The 22,894-nt window shown below is 43.1% G+C and overlaps 1 protein-coding gene and 1 long non-coding RNA gene across 2 annotated transcripts in view; one reads left to right on the top strand and one right to left on the bottom strand.

The window, feature by feature from the left end:
- Positions 1–18,110, top strand: part of VOPP1 (VOPP1 WW domain binding protein) — a 43,523-nt gene extending 25,413 nt beyond the window's left edge. Inside the window, exons 2-5 of the mRNA XM_081931191.1 lie at positions 6,768–6,826; positions 10,880–10,957; positions 13,139–13,275; positions 14,320–18,110. Coding sequence (XP_081787317.1) covers positions 6,768–6,826; positions 10,880–10,957; positions 13,139–13,275; positions 14,320–14,501 — 456 coding nt within the window. The 3' untranslated portion in view covers positions 14,502–18,110. The remainder of the gene's footprint in view (positions 1–6,767; positions 6,827–10,879; positions 10,958–13,138; positions 13,276–14,319) is intronic.
- LOC309380951 lies at positions 14,915–20,763 on the bottom strand. Its single transcript, XR_014173214.1, has 2 exons — positions 16,623–20,763; positions 14,915–16,581 (listed from the first exon to the last, which is right to left on the bottom strand). It is a non-coding gene; the product is annotated as an uncharacterized lncRNA (long non-coding RNA).
- Between the last annotated feature and the right edge of the window lie 2,131 nt (positions 20,764–22,894).

Here is a 22,894-nt window from a genome sequence, read left to right as displayed (position 1 = left end):
TACATAGTAATTAGAGTGATAGCTGTAATTATGTTGTCAAATACACATTTTCCCCTTAGCAGCAATGAAATTGATATAATAGAAGCTGTATTTTACTACATGAGGTGGGCACAGATTCTGTTTTGAGACACACCCAAGTGCATAGGGGTCATTCTGTTGCACTTGTAGGGAAGCCTTTCCCATTGAAATGAGGGTCAGACGTGCATCTTTCCCCACCCAACCCCCACTCCTGATTTTAGTTGAATGGAAATCTCACTATTTTTTCATTTTGTAATGTTTTTATGCATTACAGAGCCTTTCAGAAAAACTGTTACAATTCCTCCTAAGTTCCCCCACAATTCATGCTTCTATATATTTTGGAACGTGATTTTTCTTTCTGTCCTTTTTTTCTTTTTTGTTCTCTATACGTTTGGATGCCTCTCAAGGTATTGGCACCAAACTTGGCATAAAGTTTCGGGGGGGGGGCGTTCTTCATTGATGTTTGGATATCAGTCACCATTTTGAATCTTGCCTGTTAAGATATTGTCATGAAACTTGACATATGGATTCCCAAGGTTGGCAACAATTTTCATTGCTTATTGAACACTTGGCACCATTTTGAATCAAGATGATAGGCCAAAACATAACTTTGTTGCTTGTGATTTTTTTCGCTGATTACAATACTCTCTAGCACTTCCTAGTACTACCTGTGAATTCCAGGGATTGAGGCCAGGAACTTTTTGCATGCAAAGTATGTGCTCTACCCCATCTTTGCAAACTGGGAGCTCTGCTGAAAGGCAGTACATCCATCATTTAAATTAACAAGTAAGATGCCACTGGGCTACAGTGCCCTTGAAAGTAGTTTGTAAACTAAAGTTAGTACAAAATATAGCAGCTAGATTACTAACTGGGCCAGGACATATAGAATGCACCTCATCAATTTTAAAACTACACTGTCTCCTCATTTGTTTCTTAGTCCAAATTTTGGTCTTAACCTTAAAATTCCTAAATGTCTTGGGAATAGATTACCTTAAGAGTAGAACCCATGAATGGCTCTACAATTTCTAGACTAATTCCAGGAAGCCTGGAAGTCATGCCCTCTGACCTGGAAGTATTGTCCTCTGTTCAAAGTGTGTATGGATGCCAAGCTATTGTACTCAAAGCAGGTTTTAGCTCCAAACTCTGTTCGAATTGTGGCTCCCATTACATTCTGAACTTTCTGTAGTGTGTTTTCAGGAGTGAAGATTGAGACCTAGTTCCAGAATCTGGCTGCGTTAACTAGTTTAAAAATGTGGATTACTACATTGCTTTAAAAAAGAGGGTGGGTGGATTTGGCAATGTGGAATGATAAAGGCTGGTCACACACAAGCCTCTTTCACTGTCATATGAACATGGGATGCAGACTGTATTCAAGTCTTTAATGGAAAATGCATGACAGACTCATCAGCTGTGCTGATAAAGAAGCATGCTTTGTTCACAAGATGCTGAATGTGGTCTAATCCCTGTTTCTCTGTTTCCTTTCTTTGCTCATTGCCCTGCATTTACAGTAACCTATTGAGAGCCTTGGAACTAGCTTAAAGGTCTCATGGGCAGCACAGTGCTCCATGCTGTGGATGCTGCTGTGTTAGAACAAATGTTCCTTGGTCTTAGCGTTGTGGGTGGAATAACAAGCACATTAAACAACTGCAAGTGGAGGAACGAGAGCGTTTAGCCTAATGGCAAGAACATTGAAAGGGATAGTCTGAGAACTAGGAAGATGTATTGTTTGTGTTTTGCCTTCAGGACTTGACTGTTGCAATATGCACTCTTGCAGAACGAAACTTCCTGCATCTTGATCAAGGGAACACAGAGCATCAGTGCTCCAGCATTAGTGTTGGCTCTCTGCAGCATTCAAGGCAGCATCATTCAAAACTCTGGTTTTAATCTCTGAAGCTCTAAGTAGTTGGCAGAACCACAAGCAACTGGGTTTGTGCCCTGGAAAGGCCCCAACTAGGGTGCCCAAGATATTTAAATTCCTTCTTTTGAATTGATGCAAGGAATCCTACCATAAACAATTATATGGTTTGTATTTTGTGCCCCTGGGTGAGAGCCCATGCTAGCTAGCCCTAGAACAATTCTTCTGTACAGCTTCCTTGCCTGATAATCTGGATTACTAAGGCAGAGCTGGAGAGCACGGGCTATAGTGCAGGAAAATTGGTTTGCAATCCTCTTCTTCCAGCTTCCAGTTTAAGTAAAAAATAGCTACTGTATTTTTTGCTCTATAAGACTCACTTTTCCCCTCCTAAAAAGTAAGGGGAAATGTGTGTGCGTCTTATGGAGCGAATGCAGGCTGCGCAGCTATCCCAGGACCCAGAATAGCAAGAGGGATTGCTGCTTTCGCTGCCCGGCAATCCCTCTTGCTGTTCTGGCTTCTGGGATTCAGAATATTTTCTTTCTTGTTTCCCTCCTCCAAAAACGAGGTGCGTCTTATGGTCTGGTGTGTCTTATAGAGTGAAAAATACGGCATTTCAATTAGAAATATTTCCCAAAAACATGTTCTTTGAGCAAATACTCACTTTTTCTAAGCATTGTAGTTTAGATAGGAAGACCGTGTTGAGTGTCTTGGGAGATTATTCAGACAGGAGTGAACTGGAGAGCTTAGAAATCACAAGTGATCAGTGCTGAAGGATGCAGTTTTATTGCCCTGTATATATGCTTGTGCTTCTCTATGACTAAGCAAAAACAAAATACATTATATGCAAGAAGCACATAATTGCATGATTTTTATAGGTACAGGATTGCCATCAGTTTGGATTGTCTTAGTGGAAAAAAATTATTTATTATTATAATTCCTGGTAGTATTAGTAGTAGTAGTACAGCATAAGGCACATGACCTTGCCTTAAATATATAGTTACAGGTAGGTAGCCATGTTGGTCTGCTGTAGTCGAAACTAAATAAAATAAATAAAATAAAATAAAATAAAATAAAAATTCTTTCCAGTAACCGGCACCAGAGCAGCACACGGAAACGCCGTTTACCTTCCCGCTATAAAGCGGTACCTATTTATCTACTTGCACTTTGACGTGCTTTCGAATTGCTAGGTGGGCAGGAGCTGGCACCGAACGACGGGAGCTCACCCCGCCGCGGGGATTCGAACCGCCGACCATACGATCAGCAAGTCCTAGGTGCTGAGGTTTTATCCACAGTGCCACCCGCGTCCCGCAGTACTTTGAAGCTGCAAAGGGGCTTGTGATTTCATAACTGGCGTTCCGGAATAAATACTCTAGAAAAACCTCCTGAGATAAACGTTTTCTCTTCGGCCCTGAAAGAAGTATTGAGCAAATATGGTTAATGCTGGGGATAAGTGCTAAGAGCAAGAGACTATAGAACACACAATCACATCAGGGCTTTCCCCCTTTCTCCCATGGAAGGGGGGGGAGGGGAAACACAAATAGAACATGAATGGGACAAAGTCTTTGAAGTCCTCTATTCAGGCTTTTCTGATTCCTTAAGAAACATCAAAGAAATCTTTCCACTGCCACCCCACTTAACCTTTTGGGGATTGTGACCCCACAGCTAGCACTCAGTGTCTTGTGGCTTTTCAGCTGATGCTTTCAGCTCCGTTGTTCTACTGCAAAAGGTCAGAGAATCAGAGAGAATATCAAGAGACATATCAGTGTATTTGAGGGCAGTTTTCTTTTTTCTTTTCGTTTCTCCTTTGTGTACTATAAAGGGTAATCCTTGAGGACTTAGATGAAATGCTGAAGGACAGTCCATGCTTGTTCTTGTGGTGTTGTAGGAAAAAAATATCTGTGATAGTTAGGCAAGCATATAAGCTAAATTGTGTTCATGTTTACATGAACTGAATTCTGACATTGTAAATTTAGTTACTTTACAAGTACAGGCAGTGACCATATTAGGCATGTCCAGTTGATCTCTGGTCACTGATGTGTGGGTCCTTTTGGATCTGGAAGAGGGTGGAATGGGGTTGGGCACACTTGCTTATACCCCCCAGGTCTACTTCAGAAATGATCCATAGTAATCAGATTAATTTGTTCTACATCTGCTGAATATCTGAAAATTGGTCTGAGCTGTAGGTTGGGCCTTGGTGTGTGTTGGTAACTTAATTGCCAGATGCCAGGACCCAGTGAGCTGTGTGGTGTTCCTCAAAGTTACATGCCAGTTTTAGTTGATAATCTATTAATTGTGTTTGCAAACCTTAATTGGTTTAATTAAAACTAGCTGAGCTTTTTGAATGTCTGTGGTAGCCTTGGGAAAGGAGCAGGGGAGAGAATATGTCAGTCCTGACTCCATATAAGGTAAAAGGTACCCCTGCCCGTACGGGCCAGTCGTGTCCGACTCTGGGGTTGCGTGCCCATCTCGCTTAAGAGGCCGGGGGCCAGTGCTGTCCGGAGACACTTCCGGGTCATGTGGCCAGCATGACGAAGCTGCTCTGGCGAACCGGCACCAGCGCAGCACACGGAAACACGGTTTACCTTCCCGCTATAAAGCGGTACCTATTTATCTACTTGCACTTAAGGGTGCTTTCGAACTGCTAGGTGGGCAGGAGCTGGGACCGAACGACGAGAGCTCACCCCGCCACGGGGATTCGAACCGCCAACCATACGATCGGCAAGTCGTAGGTGCTGAGGTTTTACCCACAGCGCCACCCGCGTCCCTTGACTCCATATAAACTCATCCCTAAATTCTCATATTTTTCAGTAGTGGTTCTTTTGTGCCAGATTCAAAACTTGGAAGCTTTGATGGTTCTGCTATAGGTATGGAATGTATCACAACAGTGGTATGAATATGTAGTCCCTGCTCTCTGTGATCTTTTGTAGCTATCTGGTGTACCTGAACTATTCAGTTAAAGTATATTATCGGTAGTTCTTAAATATATATTTTTAGCTTTATTTTAGTAAATAAAGTGGAGGAATTTGCTGCACCATTGTCTATACTAGTGTTAGAAGCTCAGATATATAAGCTACATGCCAGATGACTCCTTCAACCAGGTTGCAGTCACCAAAACGGAATGTCTAGTACTCTTTACAATACCAAGTTCACGTTTTATTAGAGCTATTTGATGTGATCAGAATTTGGGCTTATCTCATTTAATATTATTACTCTTCTTCTGTCTGTATTTAATATTCACATGGTGGATAGATTGCATGAGTTGACTGCCATAAGCACACCTCAGCAGCATTGTTGCAATGAACCAAGTGAGGGAATTCATGGGGCCAAATATCTGGACAGCCGGTTCACATGGTTAGTTCACCACAAGCATGAACAGGTGAAATGAATCTTCATAAATTGATCACGAAGCTTTATTTATGCATAAGTGAATTAGGCCTAATCCCTAACAAGTCACATAGTCAATGAGTATCAGATCTAGTGGTAGCCACTAGTGGTTGCAAAGTTAAGCAATTTGAACATCACCAGGATTATCTATTTTAATATGTAAATAATAATACACAGCATTTATATGTGCTTTTGGTGCTTAACATATGCTAGATTAGTAATCCTAACAACATGCTGTGAGATGTCAGAATTCTTATCCCCTGTTGGAGATGGACAGTGAGACTGAGAGAATACTGATTTCTTGTAGGTTGGGGGTGGGAATCCTGTATATTTCCAGATGTTGTTGGACTACAACTCCCATCTCTCAGACCTTTCAAAACAAGCAATCAGCCAAGGCTGGCAATATTTCTTTGTGCTCTGTGCTGCTGTCCAGGGTCCTGATTGCTTCGCTATCTCATCATTTCAAAGTCCCTGTGCTGACCCAGAAGAAATAGACTTAATTGGGTGGGAAGCAGCCATTGACACAATTTTTGTGTGTCCAATCAGCTGTTGCATCAGTTGTGTGTGAAGGCACAGCATGGTGGTCCATTCTAGGAGAAACAACAATGGGAGTGCAACAGTCCCTTATAGGCCCTCTAGCCACTTAAAAGTGAATTGTGAGTTGTCTTTGTTTACAGCAGACATGTTTCCGTTAAACTGAAGCTGCAGCAAACTGTGTTTCTTCCCACTTTTATTCATCTTTGCATATCTGCTGATTGCCTTAGATATTACCTATTCACAATGCAATTTTTTTTAGCTTAGCTTGGTAAATATGAATACCTTTTCTTTCTGGAAGAGTGAGAAATGCATTATGCTCAATCATAGCCCCATTGCTTTAGGTCAAAAATGTATTCACCATCTGCTATGTAATAACATAGAGCAATGCTTTTAATCTCTGTTATTTAAATAGGTCTAATAGAACAGGCTATTTTGACAGGAGCAGATTGTCAAATAGGCAATCAAGCTGCCTCTGCTGTAATTCCCTCTCCTCTGTCACAGTTAGAACCATGTTTTCCTCTTATTTATTGATTACACTTGCCAATATCCTTCCAGGATACAGCTCCTCCTAAGACTGCTTCTAACAACAGGAGCAGGAAAGCACTTGCAGCAGAGAGTCAATGGGCCTTTCCCAGCCGAAATATTCTTCCTTGCAGAGATCCCCAAGTCATTTTGGACTCCCCCTTCCGGAGAACCAGCCTCTGCAACGGGAAGAACCTTGGGGGGTGTGTGAGGATTTGCAAAGCTTAGTCAGCATGTCTAGGAGGGATGAAGCACCCAGCCTCTGCAAACCCCATCGTGACATTTGCCTTAGCTCTCACTTTGCTTCTAGTTATCCTAAATATATTCATTTGTGAACTGAAGGCATATTTTCTGTTAAAACGTCTTGTAGATACAGTTGTTAAATGCTGTGTATAACTCACAGGTTCCGCTTTAAATGATGAACAATGTCCTCTTTTCCCTTTCTTTTCAGTATTCAGAGGCCAAAAAGCAGTGCTGGTACTTTGAAGGGGTGTATCCTACATATTATATGTAAGTGATCCTTCTTTTCTTTCTGTGTTCATCTGTGGATGTGTGTGTCTGTGTGTTTACAATGTTGGGAGATAGATTTAAGCCATGAGTAGGCAAACTAAGGCCTGGGGGCTGGATCCGGCCCAATCGCCTTCTAAATCCGGCCCACGGATGGTCCGGGAATCAGCATGTTTTTACATGAGTAGAATGTGTCCTTTTATTTAAAATGCATCTCTGGGTTAATTGTGGGGCCTGCCTGGTGTTTTTACATGAATAGAATGTGTGCTTTTATTTAAAATGCATCTCTTGTGGGGCATAGGAAGTCGTTCAATTTTTCCCCCCAAAATATAGTCTGACCCCTCACAAGGTCTGAGGGACAGTGGACTGGCTCCCTACTGAAAAAGTTTGCTGACCCCTGTTAAGCTCTTTATATCAGCACTTATTCTAGAGCAGTCATTCCCAATTAGCTAATTACTGAGGACCCCCTATTTTTCAAAAGCCAAACCACGGACCCCCTACTTTTGATATTTTTGATAACTGTATGGTAGTTACCTGTGCAAAGCAATTTTTTGAAGAAAATGTGGGGTGGCCCCTAAGAAGCAAAGGTATACTAAAAAAACAGCCAGACCATAAAATTTGTGATATTACCACAAATCGCCTATCCCCAGCCAGGAGGAAAACACTGTCTCCATTGCTCCATACAACTGAATAATAAAAAAGCAATTGTGTCCCTAACTTGCAAGTGTTCCATATGCAGAAGACTTTTTATATGAGAGTGTTCAAACATGCTATTCCTTACCTGTAATCTGAGATGGTACATTTTAGCAAAACTTTGCAGAAGCTTCTGCTAACTGAAGAATCTTGCACCTTCAAGACATAGGTGAAGGCTTGGTCAGGGCTTGATAGAGTATTGGTGAAGACTGAGTAGAAAACAGCTGGGATTTCATCATGTTGGTAGTAGTAGTAGTAATAGTAGAATTTTTTTTTTATTTAGGCCTCCTGTGCCCAAATTTCATCCCTGGCTTAAAGAGATTAATTACTGTATTTTTCGCCCTATAGGACGCACTTTTTCCCCTCCAAAAATGAAGGGGAAATGTGTGTGCGTCCTATGGGGCGAATGCAGAGCTGCCTGCTGTCCTGGGGCGAGCTGCCTGCATTCCGAAGCCTGGGGAGACCGGCGCAACTTACCCCTGGCCTCCCTAGGCTTGCGGATAGCAGGCTGTTCTCGGGGCTGGGATTGTTTCAAGCGTTACCTGTGATAAATGGTACTGATTGCTTCCAGCAATGGAGAAAGGCTATAACTGACTTCATCTGGCAAGGGAAAAAGCCCCAGATTAAATGTAAAATTCTAATTGATGCAAAGAGTAGAGGAGGGTTTGCTCTTCCAGATTTGAAAATGTATTATGAGGCAGCGTGTTTGTGCTGGGTGGAGCTGAAAAATCCAACTATTTTGGATCTTGACGGATTTGACCTAGTTTATGGATGGCATGCTACTTACAATACATCGCCCAGGCCCATTTAGTGCAAAGGGCGGCCTGTGCAGATGTTGTTTTCTTGTTTTCTGTGGGAAGCTACAGGTATGTGGCTACATTTTGGGATGGGAGGAAACATATGTATGGCAGAATCCTAATAAATTCAAAAATTGGTTGTTCCAATTGGGTAATCAGCAAGAATAAAAACTACCGTATTTTTTGCACCATAGGGCGCACCGCCCCATAGGACACACCTAGTATTTTTGGGGGGAAATAAAGGGGGGAATATTTTTTTCCCCCAGGCGCAGGGCTGGGTTGGGGGAAGCCCGAGCTTCCCCCGATCCCAGCCCCCAGAACAGGCTGCTCTGCGCAAGCCGTGGGAGCCCTCCTGCGGCTTGCGCAGAGCTACCCGAAGCCCCGGCGCAACTGCAGAGCGCGCCGGGGCTTCGGGATAAGAGGCAGCTCCGTGCAAGCCGGGGGAGCCCTCCCGTGGCTTGCGCGGAGCTACCCGAAGCAACGGCGTGGCTGCCCAGCGCGCCGGGGCTTCGGGATAAGAGGCGGCTCTGCGCAAGCCTGGGGAGGGCTCCCGCGGCTTGCGCAGAGTTTCCTGAAGCCTGGAGAGCGAGAGGGGTCGGTGCTCACCAACCCCTCTCGCTCTCCAGGCTTCAGCGAAAGCCTGCATTCGCCCCATAGGATGCACACACATTTCCCCTTCATTTTTGGAGGGGGAAAAGTGTGTCCTATAGGGTGAAAAATATGGTATCTGCAGGTTTCTTTGTGTTGCTTGAACAGATTCCATGAACAGATGCTTTTTAAACTAGCCTTGTGTCAGGGATTCTGGGGCTTGAACTGGCACCTTATGAACAGGCTGGGATCCAGTCTAGTGTGGTACTATGTCCTAAGGCTTCAGAGCTCACATCAGGAACAGAACGGGTTCCTGTGGTTGAAAGAAAATACTAAACTTCTGGATTGACCATAGCCTGATTATACTTGCATACAGAACCAGATCTGTGTGCATTTGTTTGTTTATTTTCTGGAATAATATCCCTGCAATGCTCACAGAAGAATATGGTTTAATCATTGCTGAAACATTCATTGTTCTCCATCTGTTCCAGTTATTTGTAGGACTAGAACGTCTTAATGCCATTCCACAAATTGTGTGGCAGCTCACCAGCGTTCACAATGAAGAATTTGCTCATGGCAAGGAGCTGCAGCCAATGTTGGCTTTCAGATTTGTGTACCAGTCTGATACATGTCTTTCTAAACGTGGTTCTTTTGTACCGTATATGCTTACAGTGTGAAGCAGACCTCTGCACCAGACTTTAAGTGATGTAAATTGGTCTTGCAAAACACTTCCTAACAACAGGTCAGACCTTAATTCTTAGCACTCTCTTCCCACAAATTAAAATACATTTCAAATCACTACTAAAGTTGCTCTTGAACATTGTAGTAGAAAGGTAGGATAGAAATGTGAAAAATAAAGTACTAATTCAAAGAAATATGAGTCCTCAGGATGACACCACTTCAGTGCTGCACAGCTTTCCTTTTCACTTACCTTGTTTTCTTTCTTGTTTCTTTGATTTCCCTCCAAAGAAAGTGTTGCTTCTTTTACTGCATTTGATTCATGGACATTTCCTAGCTGCCTTCAATCCTGTTAAAAGGCAGGATATGTTAAACAACCAGCATTGAAGTTTCTTTTTACTTTGACTCCTGGTGAAGAGCTTTGTGAAAATGGGTCCAGTTATCTGTCAGCCATGACTGAGTTCAGCCATCTTTAAATTGTGTGGATTTCCAGTTTTATTTGCTGTTTGGCAGTATATCAAATTAAATAAGATTTTTCATGCAGGCATTTTGTGACTAGCTGGTATAGTCATTTATAGTACAGTCTGTTAAAATACATTACAATATACAACTGAATTTTTGCATATTATTAACATTGATCTGATTTTGTAAATATTTCCATTAGTTGTTGTTTCTGGTGTTTTTCACCTTTCAGAGTCTATACCTTTTCATTTTTCTTTTGGTTGACCTGTATTCGCATACAAGTATCTGCTTGATGTTGCAATTGTGTGTGAGAACCACCCCATAGTTACCTCCTGTTTTAGAAACTACGTATAGGAAATTAATTCAAAGCTGTGGGTGTGTTTCTTTTTATCTCCTGGAGAATCCCAAGTGGAACACCATGAATATGATTGAAATAAAAATCAGTTGCATCCAGAGCTGAGGACTTCTCTGTATTAGTGACTGCAATTGTAGGGCATTAGCAATGTTGGCTTCTTTACCGGCGCAAATTAGCATTGCTCTCAAGCCTCAAGGGAGCATCCCAGCCCAGCTGTGTCTTGTGCAACCATAGCAACACGGTACAGCTACGGTACAGCCTCCAGATGTATAATGTCACAAATGACATTCTTAGATCTCTCTGCATTGGAATTGTTGCATCTTCCACGTCTGTTCTTCAGCTAATGTGTTGACAGCTAAAACCATGAGGCTTGACAGATTCTTAGCCCACTGAGGTTTTCCTTTCCTGTCAGTGCCTTATTCTGCCAGGCTGCTTCTTTGCTTTGCAATCTCCAAATGTCCTCTTCTTTGTATTCTTATGCAGATGCCGCTCCTATGAAGATTGCTGTGGTTCAAGATGCTGCATAAGGACTTTGTCTATCCAGCGACTATGGTATTTTTGGTAAGGCAGTGATAACTATTGATAGGTTTAGGGTTGCATCTTCTGATTGGATTCTCTAAGGCATAGGTAGGCAACCTAAGGCCCGGGGTAGGCAGATCTGGCCCAATCGCCTTCTAAATCCAACCCACAGATGGTCTGGGAATCAGCGTGTTTTTACATGAGTAGAATGTGTCCTTTTATTTAAAACGCATCTCTGGGTTATTTGTGGGCAGAGGAATTCACCCCCCCCAAAAAAAAATTGTTTGGCCCCCCCACAAGGTTTGAGGGACAGTGGACCGGCCCCCAGCTGAAAAAGTTTGCTGACCCCTGCTCTAAGGCTATATCTACGCTACAAATTTATATCAGTTTTAATTTGAATGTAACAATAATTGGGTTCCCCTTGAGAATCCTGGGAACTGAGGTTCAGGGCAAGTGTGGTGGGTCTCTCTGCTGGAGATCGTCAACAATTACTTTTATCTATAAGCTGCCTTGTGTCCCTGTCAGGGGGAAAGCAAGGTATAGACTAACTAACTAACTGACTAATTAACTACTACTACTGTCAGAGCTGCCTCCAGGTCCCAGCTCACAGAGGACCAACGCTAGTCAGTTGTAATGTACAAAAGTCTTTATTAAAGTTCAGTTTCCATTTCCAAGCCGCAGCGTGCAGCTCTACGTCTTAGAACCTAGACCGGCGAAGCTCCGTCTGAGTCTCCGCCCCCTGTACACCAGTTTAAGACCCTAGCCTTACTCCACCTTTTCCGCTGCTCCTTTCTCCTCTGGGTCCTTCTGCCCCCCGGTGTCTCCTCCTTTCTGGACTCTTCTGACGCTGACCCCCCTGACTCTTGTCCCTCCTTCCGGCGGGCTTTAGGACCTGGCTCCCTATCCGGGCTACCTGCTGTGCCGCTTGCCTGTACATTTGAACTTGGCGTGCGCGCCCAGCCTCCAACCTTCCTCTCGACCGTTTCCGCGCTCTCCGATGGAGGCGTGGTCAATCCTGACTCATTTCCTCTCACTGGTGGTGAGCAGCCTGATCCCGATACCTGGGACTCCTCCCCCCCACTGCGCTCTGGTGGGGAAGCTGGTCCTGATTTCCAACTGCTGCTCTCTGAGTCCCCTCTGGCCCCTTCTTCCTGGGGTGTCCCCCTAGGCACCCCCCTTGCTCTGGCCATGGGCGCCCCCTTCTGTGAATCTTCCGATTCGCTGGAGAGACTCAGGGAATTCCTCCGGACCACTGTCCTCGCTTACGCTCCCCTCGGATTCCTCCCCCTCGCTCTCCATTTCCTCCCTCTCCTGTGCCTCTGCTCCTGAGCCCCTGACAACTACCACTACTGCTAGTAATAATAATAACACTTGATGAGGGAAAGCATCATAGAATGAATAGAGTGATTTATTATTTGAACATATCATGCACAGGGATGTTTTTGCCAGTAGGGAAGGCAGTCACAGCTAGACAGGGAATAATTAATCTTTTCCTCCCCAGCTGTGGCTCCACACCACCCATTACCTAAAGTAGGTGATCTAAGGTTTCTTTCAGACCCATGTGATCTAGGGGTGTTTTTGATGTCAATGATCATCATGGTTGGGGGGGAGTTACCTTTCTCTCTCCCCAGGTGTGACCCCCCCCAAAAAAACACTCCCTATTCTTCAGGTAGCCTTGAAAAAAAGGCTTCTGTTGGCCACAAAATATTTCTGGGCCCAATTCAGGGTGCTCACATCAGTGTTTAAAGCCCTACATAGACTGCTTGCTTCCCTACAGACCCTATTGGGAGTCAAGCTTGGCAGAGAGGGACCTCTTTATAGTTCTGCCCCCCAAGAAGTTGTGGGAGGGCCTTCTCTGTGGTAGTCCCTAGGTGGTGGAAGACCCCTCCCCACGGAGATGCATCTATCAACTCCACTATACCATTTTCAGTGAATGCCGAAGATGCCCCTCTTTACCCTGACCTTTGACACATGAGAGGTATATTTTTTAGGACCCACCTTCTTTCTGTGATTGTAAGTTGATTTAGTGTGTTTTCATTGCCATAATCTACCCTGAGACTTTAGGATGAGGGGTGGGTAAATAATAATAATAAGTAATAATAAAAAATAATAAAAAACAAAAAACTTGGATCTGCAATTAACTACTGAGTAAATGTTTAGGGTTTTTACAAATTGTGCAAACTCTGGTTAAATTTGTTCCTTCTCTCCTTCCCCTTTGATCAGGTTCCTTCTGATGATGGGAGTTTTGTTCTGTTGTGGGGCGGGGTTTTTTATCCGAAGGCGGATGTATCCTCCACCGCTGGTTGATGAAACAACATACAACGTGTCGTATACCCGGCCACCTAACCCCTCTGCAGCAGGTCAGAAATTGCATCCTGCTACTAGTACTGCTATGTGAGACAATAATAATTGGCCTCAGACTACTGTTTGAGAGCCAGTGTGGTGTAGTGGTTAAGAGCGGTAGTCTCTAATCTGGGGAACCGGGTTCGCGTCTCCGCTCCTCCACCTGCAGCTGCTGGGTGACCTTGGGCCAGTCACACTTCTGTGAAGTCTCTCAGCCCCACTCACCTCACAGAGTGTTTGTTGTGGGGGAGGAAGGGAAAGGAGAATGTTAGCCGCTTTGAGACTCCTTAAAGGGAGTGAAAGGCGGGATATCAAATCCAAACTCTTCTTCTTCTTCTTGTTGTGATTGATCTGAGGATAATATAACCAGACGCTTAGCATGCAAGCATTTATCTAGGCAGACCAGTGAGTAACTTATTCTATAGCCATTGCTGAATGCTGAAAACCAGGAAGTCGCCCGTATGTGTTTGGCCAAGTGATCACTTAAAACCGCATTATACTTTATAATTCTCTCCTGCTGGTTTTTCTCTTTCCCTGTGCCGGCTGCTTCCTGTGGCAGGAAATATGGAAGAGAACAGCAAGTACTGAACTGTTCCTATGTAACAATTAGAACGAATAGAAATTATTAAGTGGCCCCTTATTGCTGGATGACGTTAAATTTTGAAAATGATTGAAATGAATTGCATCAGGAGTAAAGATGTACAAGCTCCCTCCCCACCCCATCTTTGGCTTGAGTGATCCAGGGTGGGGGGTTTCAAGAATGCCCTCCAAGTATAGGACTGGGAAGGTGAATAGCAAGCGTAGTATTTGCACTGGGGCAGGGAGGGGGAAGCTCTGGGGGTTTACTGTGGGGGAATATCAAGGGGGTTAGAGAGTGGAGCAAGGAGGCCGTGCACCCATTTTTGTGTGTGTGTACATATAATACATATGTATTATAGATAAAGAAAGGGTTTTATTTGAAGTGAACAAGTTGGTGCCTTGAAAATCATCTGTGACTCCTTTCAAATATTGACAACACAGACCAATGCCCGGCATTACTCTTTTGTGTCTCCCACTTTTAGGAGCCCAGCAACCAGGGATGGCATACTACACAGACCCAGAAGGAGCTATGATGAACCCCATGGCTATGACTTACCATGTCCAACCCAAGTCCCCACAAGTGAACCCAGTTTACCCTCCTCTCCCTTCTTACTGTAATACCCCACCACCACCATACGAGCAGGCGGTGAAATCCTCCACTTAACCTCTCTTCTCTGCAATGAACAGTGACTTGGGCAGAAGAGAGCAGGCTTGGGAGCAGCAGAAGACTTGCTAGTGCTCTGTTGACCTTTGCTCTCCTCCTAGTTAGCACTGTTTGGACACTGATGGATGTCAGCCCCAGGGGTATTTCTTTTCTGATGTCTTCAAAGCAAAAATGGAAGTTTTTATAGTGCTTTTTATTGGAAGCCTATATTTAAATCCCATACACTTAAAAAAAATGGTCTTTGTGATTTTAAGACATGTATTAACATATTGATGCAGCACAGTATGGTAATAAGCACAAAACAATGTATACCAGCCTAAAAACCTTGGAGTCACTTGTATTTTAAATATGGGAAACCAGGAGCACAGGACAGGAAGTAATAGCAGAAGCAAGTGGTCTTTGTGAGATGAGTGAATCAAGGAAGCGACTGGATCATGCCAACTCCAAGGAACTATGGTAAGATAAAGTGTGGGAAATGGTTCCAGGATGGGAAAAGATCCGTTGCCCTGCTTCACTTGAACAAACACTGGGTGGAACAGGATTATAGCAGCTCTGCCTGTGGCCCAACCCTAGCATCTTAAATCTGGCTCCCTTTATTTTTTGCTGACAGTTGTTTTTGGGAGGAAAGGAGTGTCTTTCTGCCAAGAACTAAAATTGTGATGTACTGTTGATGGTGTGAATATCATAGCAATTGTGTGGAAGGTAAAAAGGTTCAGCGCCAACAATGATAAGCAGAGGTCTAGCAACAAAAAAACTGATTGCCTAGAAAATATTTATTCTCTAAAGAGACTTCATAAAATAAAATGGGTAGTCTTTGAATCAGAGTTTTCCTATTGACTTTGGGCCCCTTTGCATGACATTATTTAGGCGTACACTGAAGATATTCATTGTATGCATCTGAAAATGTGTGACAGATGTGAATGGCACTCAGCAGAGCTCCAGGATTGGTTGAGGTAGCCTGCTGAGTATACACTTGGTGGTTTTGCCTTTCTTTGTGTGATGTGTCAGATGACCCATGGGTAATATTTGGATGTTTAGTATTCTTTCTCCGCATTCCTCTGGGGCCTGAGTCTTTCATTTTTAACATGGTAAAGTTGCTTCAAGGTGACTTTTACTCATTATTTTTGATGTGGTGACTGATTTATTCAAAATGAACTTCATAGGAGATGTAAGAGTTACCAAATACTAGGGAATGATTGCAGTTTTCCAGGATATGATGAAGAAATGATCTAGAAATTAAGACCACTAGAAAACAACAGATTCATTCCATATCATGGTGAGCTTATTATTATTATTTAAAAAAGAATACTGGAATCTTCCATAGTTTCTGCTTGCGATAAATGTCCTTCATTTGTCTTCCATTGTTATGCCCTTCTGGGTTTGGATTACAAAGATTCCACCTGCACTTGCTTCTCAGCCTCTTGGTATGTTGTAATTGCAGAGCAGATGAGACCTTGCTTAGGGTGGCCAGGTTGCAGATTTCCCCATTGCTTTGTTTCCGCTCCTGAACTGGGAGGCCAGGCAGTGGCTGTTTCTCCCATATGCGTCACCCACTTTTGTTCACTCTCCTCCTTCACCTGCTGTATCAACCAGGCCTCTCAGGTGACACACCAAAGTATCGGGCACACGCCACAACAATGAACCCCAGTCTTCAGTTTAAGGGAAAGTGGGAATCAGTATGCAATTATGTTTAAGGGACTTGAGAGGTGGGCTTTTCTCTGTCTTAGAAAAATGTCTTACAGTTATTATTGAATGTGATCATAGAATCGTAGAGTTGGAAGGTTCTACAAGGGTCATCTAGTCCTACCTCCTGCAATGCAGGAACTTTTTGCCCAACATGGGACTCAAATCCACAACCCTGAGATTAAGAGTCTCATACTCTTCTGACTGAGCTATAATGGGCAATATTATGAAAGCAATATTTAAAACAAACTTTGGTTTAATATACTCAGAACCTTGAATGAGTTCTAGTGTTGTGCAGTAATCAAACAAATACATTTTGAAGAAATGTCTCACTGACAATTTCATTTTCCAGAAGGCGGAAGCAGCAACAAGGGGGTCATCTATTTTGGACCTGGTCCTCACCAACAGGGAGGAACTGAATCAACAAAGGGGAAGCACCTGGAAACTTGGGAGGAAGTGATTATGTCCCCCTGGGTTTCATGATACAAAGGCAAGGGAAAACTGAGTGTAGTTGGACGCACACTCTGGACTTTAAGAAGGCCGATTTCTGAAGGAGCTCCTGGGTTTGATCACATGGTCAGAAATGCCCAAAGAGAAAGGAGTCCAAGCGGGATAGGAATTCTTGGCATCCTGAAAAAAAGTGACAGGTGGGGTGCTGCAGGGTTCTGTCCTGGGCCCGTTGTTCAGTGTCTTCATAAATGACTTGGATGAAGGAACTGAGGGGATGCTCATCAAATTTCCAGATGACACCAAATTGGGAGGGGTAGCTAATGCCACAGAAGACAGAATTGGGATTCTGAATAACCTTAACAGCTTGGAGAACAGGACCCAAACTAACAAAATGAATTTCAATAGGTTCTGCACTTAGGCAGGAAGTACCAGATGCACAGATATAAGATGGGGACACCTGGCTTACTAGCAGTTCATGTGAAAAGCATCTAGGTGGACCACAAGCTTAACATGAGTCAACAGTGTGATGCAGCAGCAGCAGCCAACCCCCCCCCCCAAAAAAAACCCTAGTGCTATTTTCAGATGCATCAACAGAAATGTAGTGTCTAGATCAAGAGAAGTAATGGTACCACTCTATTCTTCTTGGTCAGATCACACCTGAAATACTGTGTCCAATTCTGGGCACCACAATTTAAGGAGGATGTTGACAAGCTGGAAGGTGTGCAGAGAAGGGCAGCCAAGATGATTAAGGGTCTGGAAACCAAGCCTTATGAGGAATGGTTGAAGGAGCTGGGTATGTGTAGCCTGGAAAAGAGAAGGCTGAGAGGAGATATGATAGCCATCTTCATATGTCTTAAGGGCTGGACGATGGAGCAAGCTTGTTTTCTCCTGCTCTGGAGGGTAGGACTCGAACCAATGGCCTCAAGTTACTAGAAATAAGATTCTGACAGTAAGAGCTGTTTGACTGTGGGATGGACTCCTCAGGAGGTTGTGACTCTCCTTCCCTGGAGGTTTTTAAGCAGTGCTTGGATGGCCATCTGACATGGCTGCTTCAGTTGAGATTCCTGCATTGCAGGGGGTTGGACTAGATGACCCTTTGGATCCATTCCAACTCTCTGGTTCTATGAAATTAAAGACTTTTAACAGATTAGATTCTTAGATGTATACCTAGGCTATTTAAGTGTGTACCTACAAATCTAGAAAGTGTGTGTACTGAACGTGTCATTGCAGACACTTCTACAGGAGCATTCACAAAAAAGGCAGAATTGTCTGACACATGTAATGTGAAATGGCCCTAAGGCTGTAATCTTAAAGACATAAACTAGGATATGGAGAGGGGTTATTGCTTAGTTTTTGTATCTGTTTTTATTATGTATTTTGTGTTCTCATTTTTATGTTCTGAACCGCCCTGTGATCTTTGGTTGAACAGCGGTATACAAATTTAATAAATAATAATAATAAATAACGTGAACTTTGGGTGATTTGCATCAAGGTAAATTTGTTTAGGTGTGTGCAGTAAATACTAAATTCTAGATTTAATCTCTGTTGTTTTGAAATCAGCTTTCAGTGCTACTCAGACTGAACTGGAGTAATGTGTAAGCTTCACCTTTCATTTGCACATGTGGCCCATGCAGATCACTTGAACACACAATGCACAGCTTCTCAGATCAAACCTTTAATTGAAAATGGCCGCTTTATATTACTCCCAACATGTCTTTGATGGATCTAGTAACAGTGCCAATTTTTAAATAAAAGAAAAAGAAAATATGCTGTAAGCATTAAACTAAGTATAGCCAATATTGTGCTCATCAGATGTTGTTAACAACTCTTCTTTAAAAAAAAAGTGTCCCTACTCACAATGAAGTTGTTGCAGTGAGTGCCACACTTTTAACCAGTGCTTTTCTTCTAGAAGAAAGTGGTGCTGGCACTGCACACCCTTGTGTACCCCCAGAAAAAAGCACTGACTCTCGTAATCCCTTCCCATAACAATTCAGTGTGTCTTGAGAACTGACAATTTGTTTTTTAACCTTGGATAGAACCCACTTTGACCATCACCCCTGATGTTGTACATTGAAATCCAACTTAACACAAAGTAAAAAAAAAACCCTAAAATGTGGTTTTTCATGTTACTGATAGTGGATCATGCTACCTCTTTGAATGAAGCCAGACTGCTGGTCTGGTGAAAGTGTTTGGTACTCAGTTGCATAAAAAGAAGTGAAGTTGTGATTAAATGTATGAGTCGCTTGTTGACTACTTGCATGTTTCCCCCCAAATATTTTCAGTTTTTTAAAAAACAAAAAGCATGGTATTTTAAAAAATGCCCTATAGGTTTGAATATTATACTTCATGTGAACACAAGTCGAAACTGAGCTGGTTCTGAATATCATGTGGATTGCTAGTCATAGGCTGGGCTGTGTGGGTGCATAAAAACTTGCTCTTGTGCACAGCCTGCTAATATAAGCAGAGGAAGAAGGGAGCAGGGCTGGATTTATGTATAGGCTAAGTAGGCTGCAGCCTAGGGCCTCTAAATCTAGGACCCCCCCCCAGCCCACCTGCTCCCCTCTCCCAAAATTGCAAACCCAAGACTTCATGCGAGGGCAGGACAACTTGGGCCCTGCAACTATAAGACTCAGGGCTAACCAGTGGTGCCCAACCTGGAATCTTAGAGATATAAATACAATCCATCTAGATTGCCCCGGTGTGGGGACCTCCTTTGCACTGTTAATGGAGAAAGCTCACAAACTGTATCCCATCTGGTTTCTGTTGGCAAAACTTGTTGCATTGTTGCAAGAAAGTGCCAAAATTGTACCCCCTTGTACTTGATCATGGTGATGGACCTTTGAAAATCACATAAAATCAATGCGATAACCAATTCTTCAATTTCAATGACATTTTGCTTCAAAAGGAAGGGCAGACTTGGACATCACCTTCCTCCATAATCCTCTAAGTGAGGTCACTTACTCAACTTGGATACGCCCCTCCATAATCCTTAGGATATACAGTCAATTACAGAGCACCCCTCCCTTGAGGGGAACAATGAACATCCGTTGATGGGTTTCCTGAGGCCAGGTGTTCCCACAGCCCATCCTTGGGAAGGCCAGAAGGCAAATATATGCATAGATAGTTTTATTGTTTTTTAGCTGGCAGGTATTTAAGGTGTTGGGACGTGGGTGGCGCTGTGGGTTAAACCACAGAGCCCAGGGCTTGCCGATCAGGAGGTTGGCGGTTCGAATCCCCGCAATGGGGTGCGCTCCCATTGCTCGGTCCCTGCTCCTGCCCACCTAGCAGTTCAAAGGCACGTCAAAGTGCAAGTAGATAAACAGGTACCGCTCTGGTGGGAAGGTAAACAGCATTTTCGTGCGCTGCTCTAGTTCGCCAAAAGGGGCTTAGTCATGCTGGCCACATGACCTAGAAGCTGTCTGTGGACAAATGTTGACTCCCTAGGCCAGTAAAGCGAGATGAGCGCCGCAACCCCAGAATTGTCCACGACTGGACCTAATGGCCAGGGGTCCCTTTACCTTTACTTAAGGGGTTAGGAATATGATCTGATAACCAGGGCAAGTTGATGAACTTGGGTAACCTCACAACTCCCCTCCCTCCTTGTGAGATGATGATGATGTATCAGTGATGTATCAATGATGGTTCTGGAAATGTATTCTGGGTAGGGAGGGAAGGTCTTCAAAGAGCTTGTAACCCATGTTCGGGGTTCTTACTCTGTGTGGAGACCTGTTGCGCCACAATAAAGATTGTGGTCTACTGACCACTGTTTTTCTCCTGTATTTGGCTAGAACCTCCTTCTTCTGCTAACCACAGAGACCTGCAGGGACTTTCGCCCTGACAAGCTGGGCTGCTGAGTATCCTCACACCCCAAAATTTTCCATCTCAGAATCTAGAGCCAGCAGGCCCAGAGTCAACAACCAGCTGCACAGCCTTCCTCAGCTCAAGGGTCAGGTCAGTAGTGGTACGTGCTACACATTAATCAGTGGGAGCGTGTGAGTGGGAGGCCACATGGAGCAGATAAGACTACGTAAGCAAGCTCTCCCAAGTCTCTTCCATTCCTTCCCTCCTTGGCTTGAACAGAGCAAGGCAAGCACATGTGACTGGCACTGGCCTCACCCCTCCCAGGCAGAGAAGTCTATCTTTCACACTTCACAGAGCCCTGTCGGTGCCTGCAGCATGCACTGCAGATTGCCCAGAGGCAGAAAGAGGCCTTGGGGATCAGGGAAGGGATCCTTGGAGGGATCCAGAACTACCTATAGATGGCAGGAGGCCAGGCTGCAGGTTGGTAACGACCTCATTCTGACTCTGATGTTAATGGGAAGGGGGAGACCAGGCTCCAAGCTAACAATCTTTTGCAGAAAATGGAAGAACTGGAATCTCTGTTTATGCTGCATTTTTGAACCCGTGTGCCAAGTCATTTTCACAAGGTCAGCAAAGCCTTTCAAAAATCAGACCTGAGTTCTTCTACAAGTTTGTACAGTTCACTTCTGGATTTTTAAAGGAAAATTAGAGATGATTTTGATGAGCTTGCGAAACAAGCAAAAGCCACCTTGCCAAATGTCCACTACAAAACAAGGAGACAAAGAGTGAGGGAACGGCAAAGAAATGACAAGTGCACCTGATGCCTGAGATGCTCTTTCTTCAAGAGATAAGTTTAAGATAAAATCCTTTATCCATTATTAGATGCACTTGAAGCCAATTTAAAAGAAGTACTGTGCACAGTGATGTTGCAGAATTGTTTGCCATTCTTGCTAATTTGACAGCATCTAAGCAAGAAATTCAGCAGGGTGTTGAACAGTTAATGGAAGTGTACCCAGAAGATATTGACCTGAAACCTATTGATGAACTTTTGCACTTTCACCTGTACGTGACACAAAGCCATAGACCTACAGCAGAGCATTCTCTGTCTCACACAGAACTTTATCAAATTATATATAAGGACAAAATTCATATGGGCTTTCCTAATGTGGAAGCATTAGGAATCTTCTGCCTATTTCTTAGCCTTATGGCCACTAACTGCTCAGGAGAGAGGAGTTTTTCAAGACTCAAAAGAATTAAAAATTAATTAAGGGCCACAATGTCACATTGAAAGTGACAAACTTAGACAAACAAATTTTGATGAAGTTTTGGATGATTTTGCTATGAGGAAGGCTAGGAAAAAATTTTTTAGCCTTCCTGTATTTGATGGTTATAGTTTACTTCTTAATATGTATTTTAAAACTGACTTTTTAATGACAATATAAAGTAGATTCTAAAAGTGCCACACTGTCAGGTAATCATGGTCATATTATTTACACTTCCCAGGCAATATAATTTGTAAACTCAAAGTGTGTGTTTTTTAAGAATAACATTACAACTTCATTTTCCTAGAAATTAGTGCTTATTACACAAAAGGTTTACAAAGTTCAGGTATTGCAAAAGTTTTTCAGTGTTAATTTTATGCATTTTTAAAAATCACCATGGTATTTAACAATAACATCTTATGTCCTTTAGAGGAGAAATTGAGACTTACATAATTTTAAATACACGTCATCATCCTTGGCTTCACTGAATTTTGTTTATAACACTCTTCCATTTTCTTCTAGTCATGAGGGTGGGGGGTTGGGAGGGGCCTCACAAGTGGAGTAGCCTAGGGCCGCTCTTCATCGAAATCCGGCCCTGGCTACAGCTGCAGCAAGAATGCTGATTGCTAAAAATTAGAAAGGGGATAGGACACCCATGAAGGAAGAATGGCAAATCAAATTGTGTGAATATTTGGAATTAGCAAAAATTACAGAAGTAATTAGAAATCAACCAAACCAAAAGTTTAAAAAGGAGTGGGCCTGTTTTAAAGAGTACCTGGAAGAACATTGTTCTCAAACAAAACCTTTAATGTGTTTTGACTAAAGTTTGCAAAGTAAATAACAGATAGATAGATAGATAGATAGATAACATATATTATGCAAGAGAAGTGAAATAAGGAAACCAACACAGTTTAAAAGATAAGGAAGAAGTAAGAAGCCGCAATAAGGTGGAGGGACGTCACGTGTGAAGAAGTATTGATTTATTTTGGTTCACATTCGTGTATAAGTTAACATAATTTGAAGAACGAATGGAAAATGTATATAATTAATCAATGTAAAATCAATAAAGAATATTTAAAGAGAGAGAAAAAAATTGTAGCACTGTGAGTTGAAGAGGGTTCTCCTAACGACTCCCAATAGAGCCAGCTCAAGCGTGAGGCAAGATGAAGCAGCTGCCTCAGGCGGCAGAAATTAAAG

The sequence above is a fragment of the Podarcis melisellensis genome, assembly GCF_964234715.1.
Source record: "Podarcis melisellensis genome assembly, chromosome: 12".
NCBI lineage: Eukaryota > Metazoa > Chordata > Lepidosauria > Squamata > Lacertidae > Podarcis > Podarcis melisellensis.
This window is presented reverse-complemented; position numbering and strand designations above follow the sequence as displayed.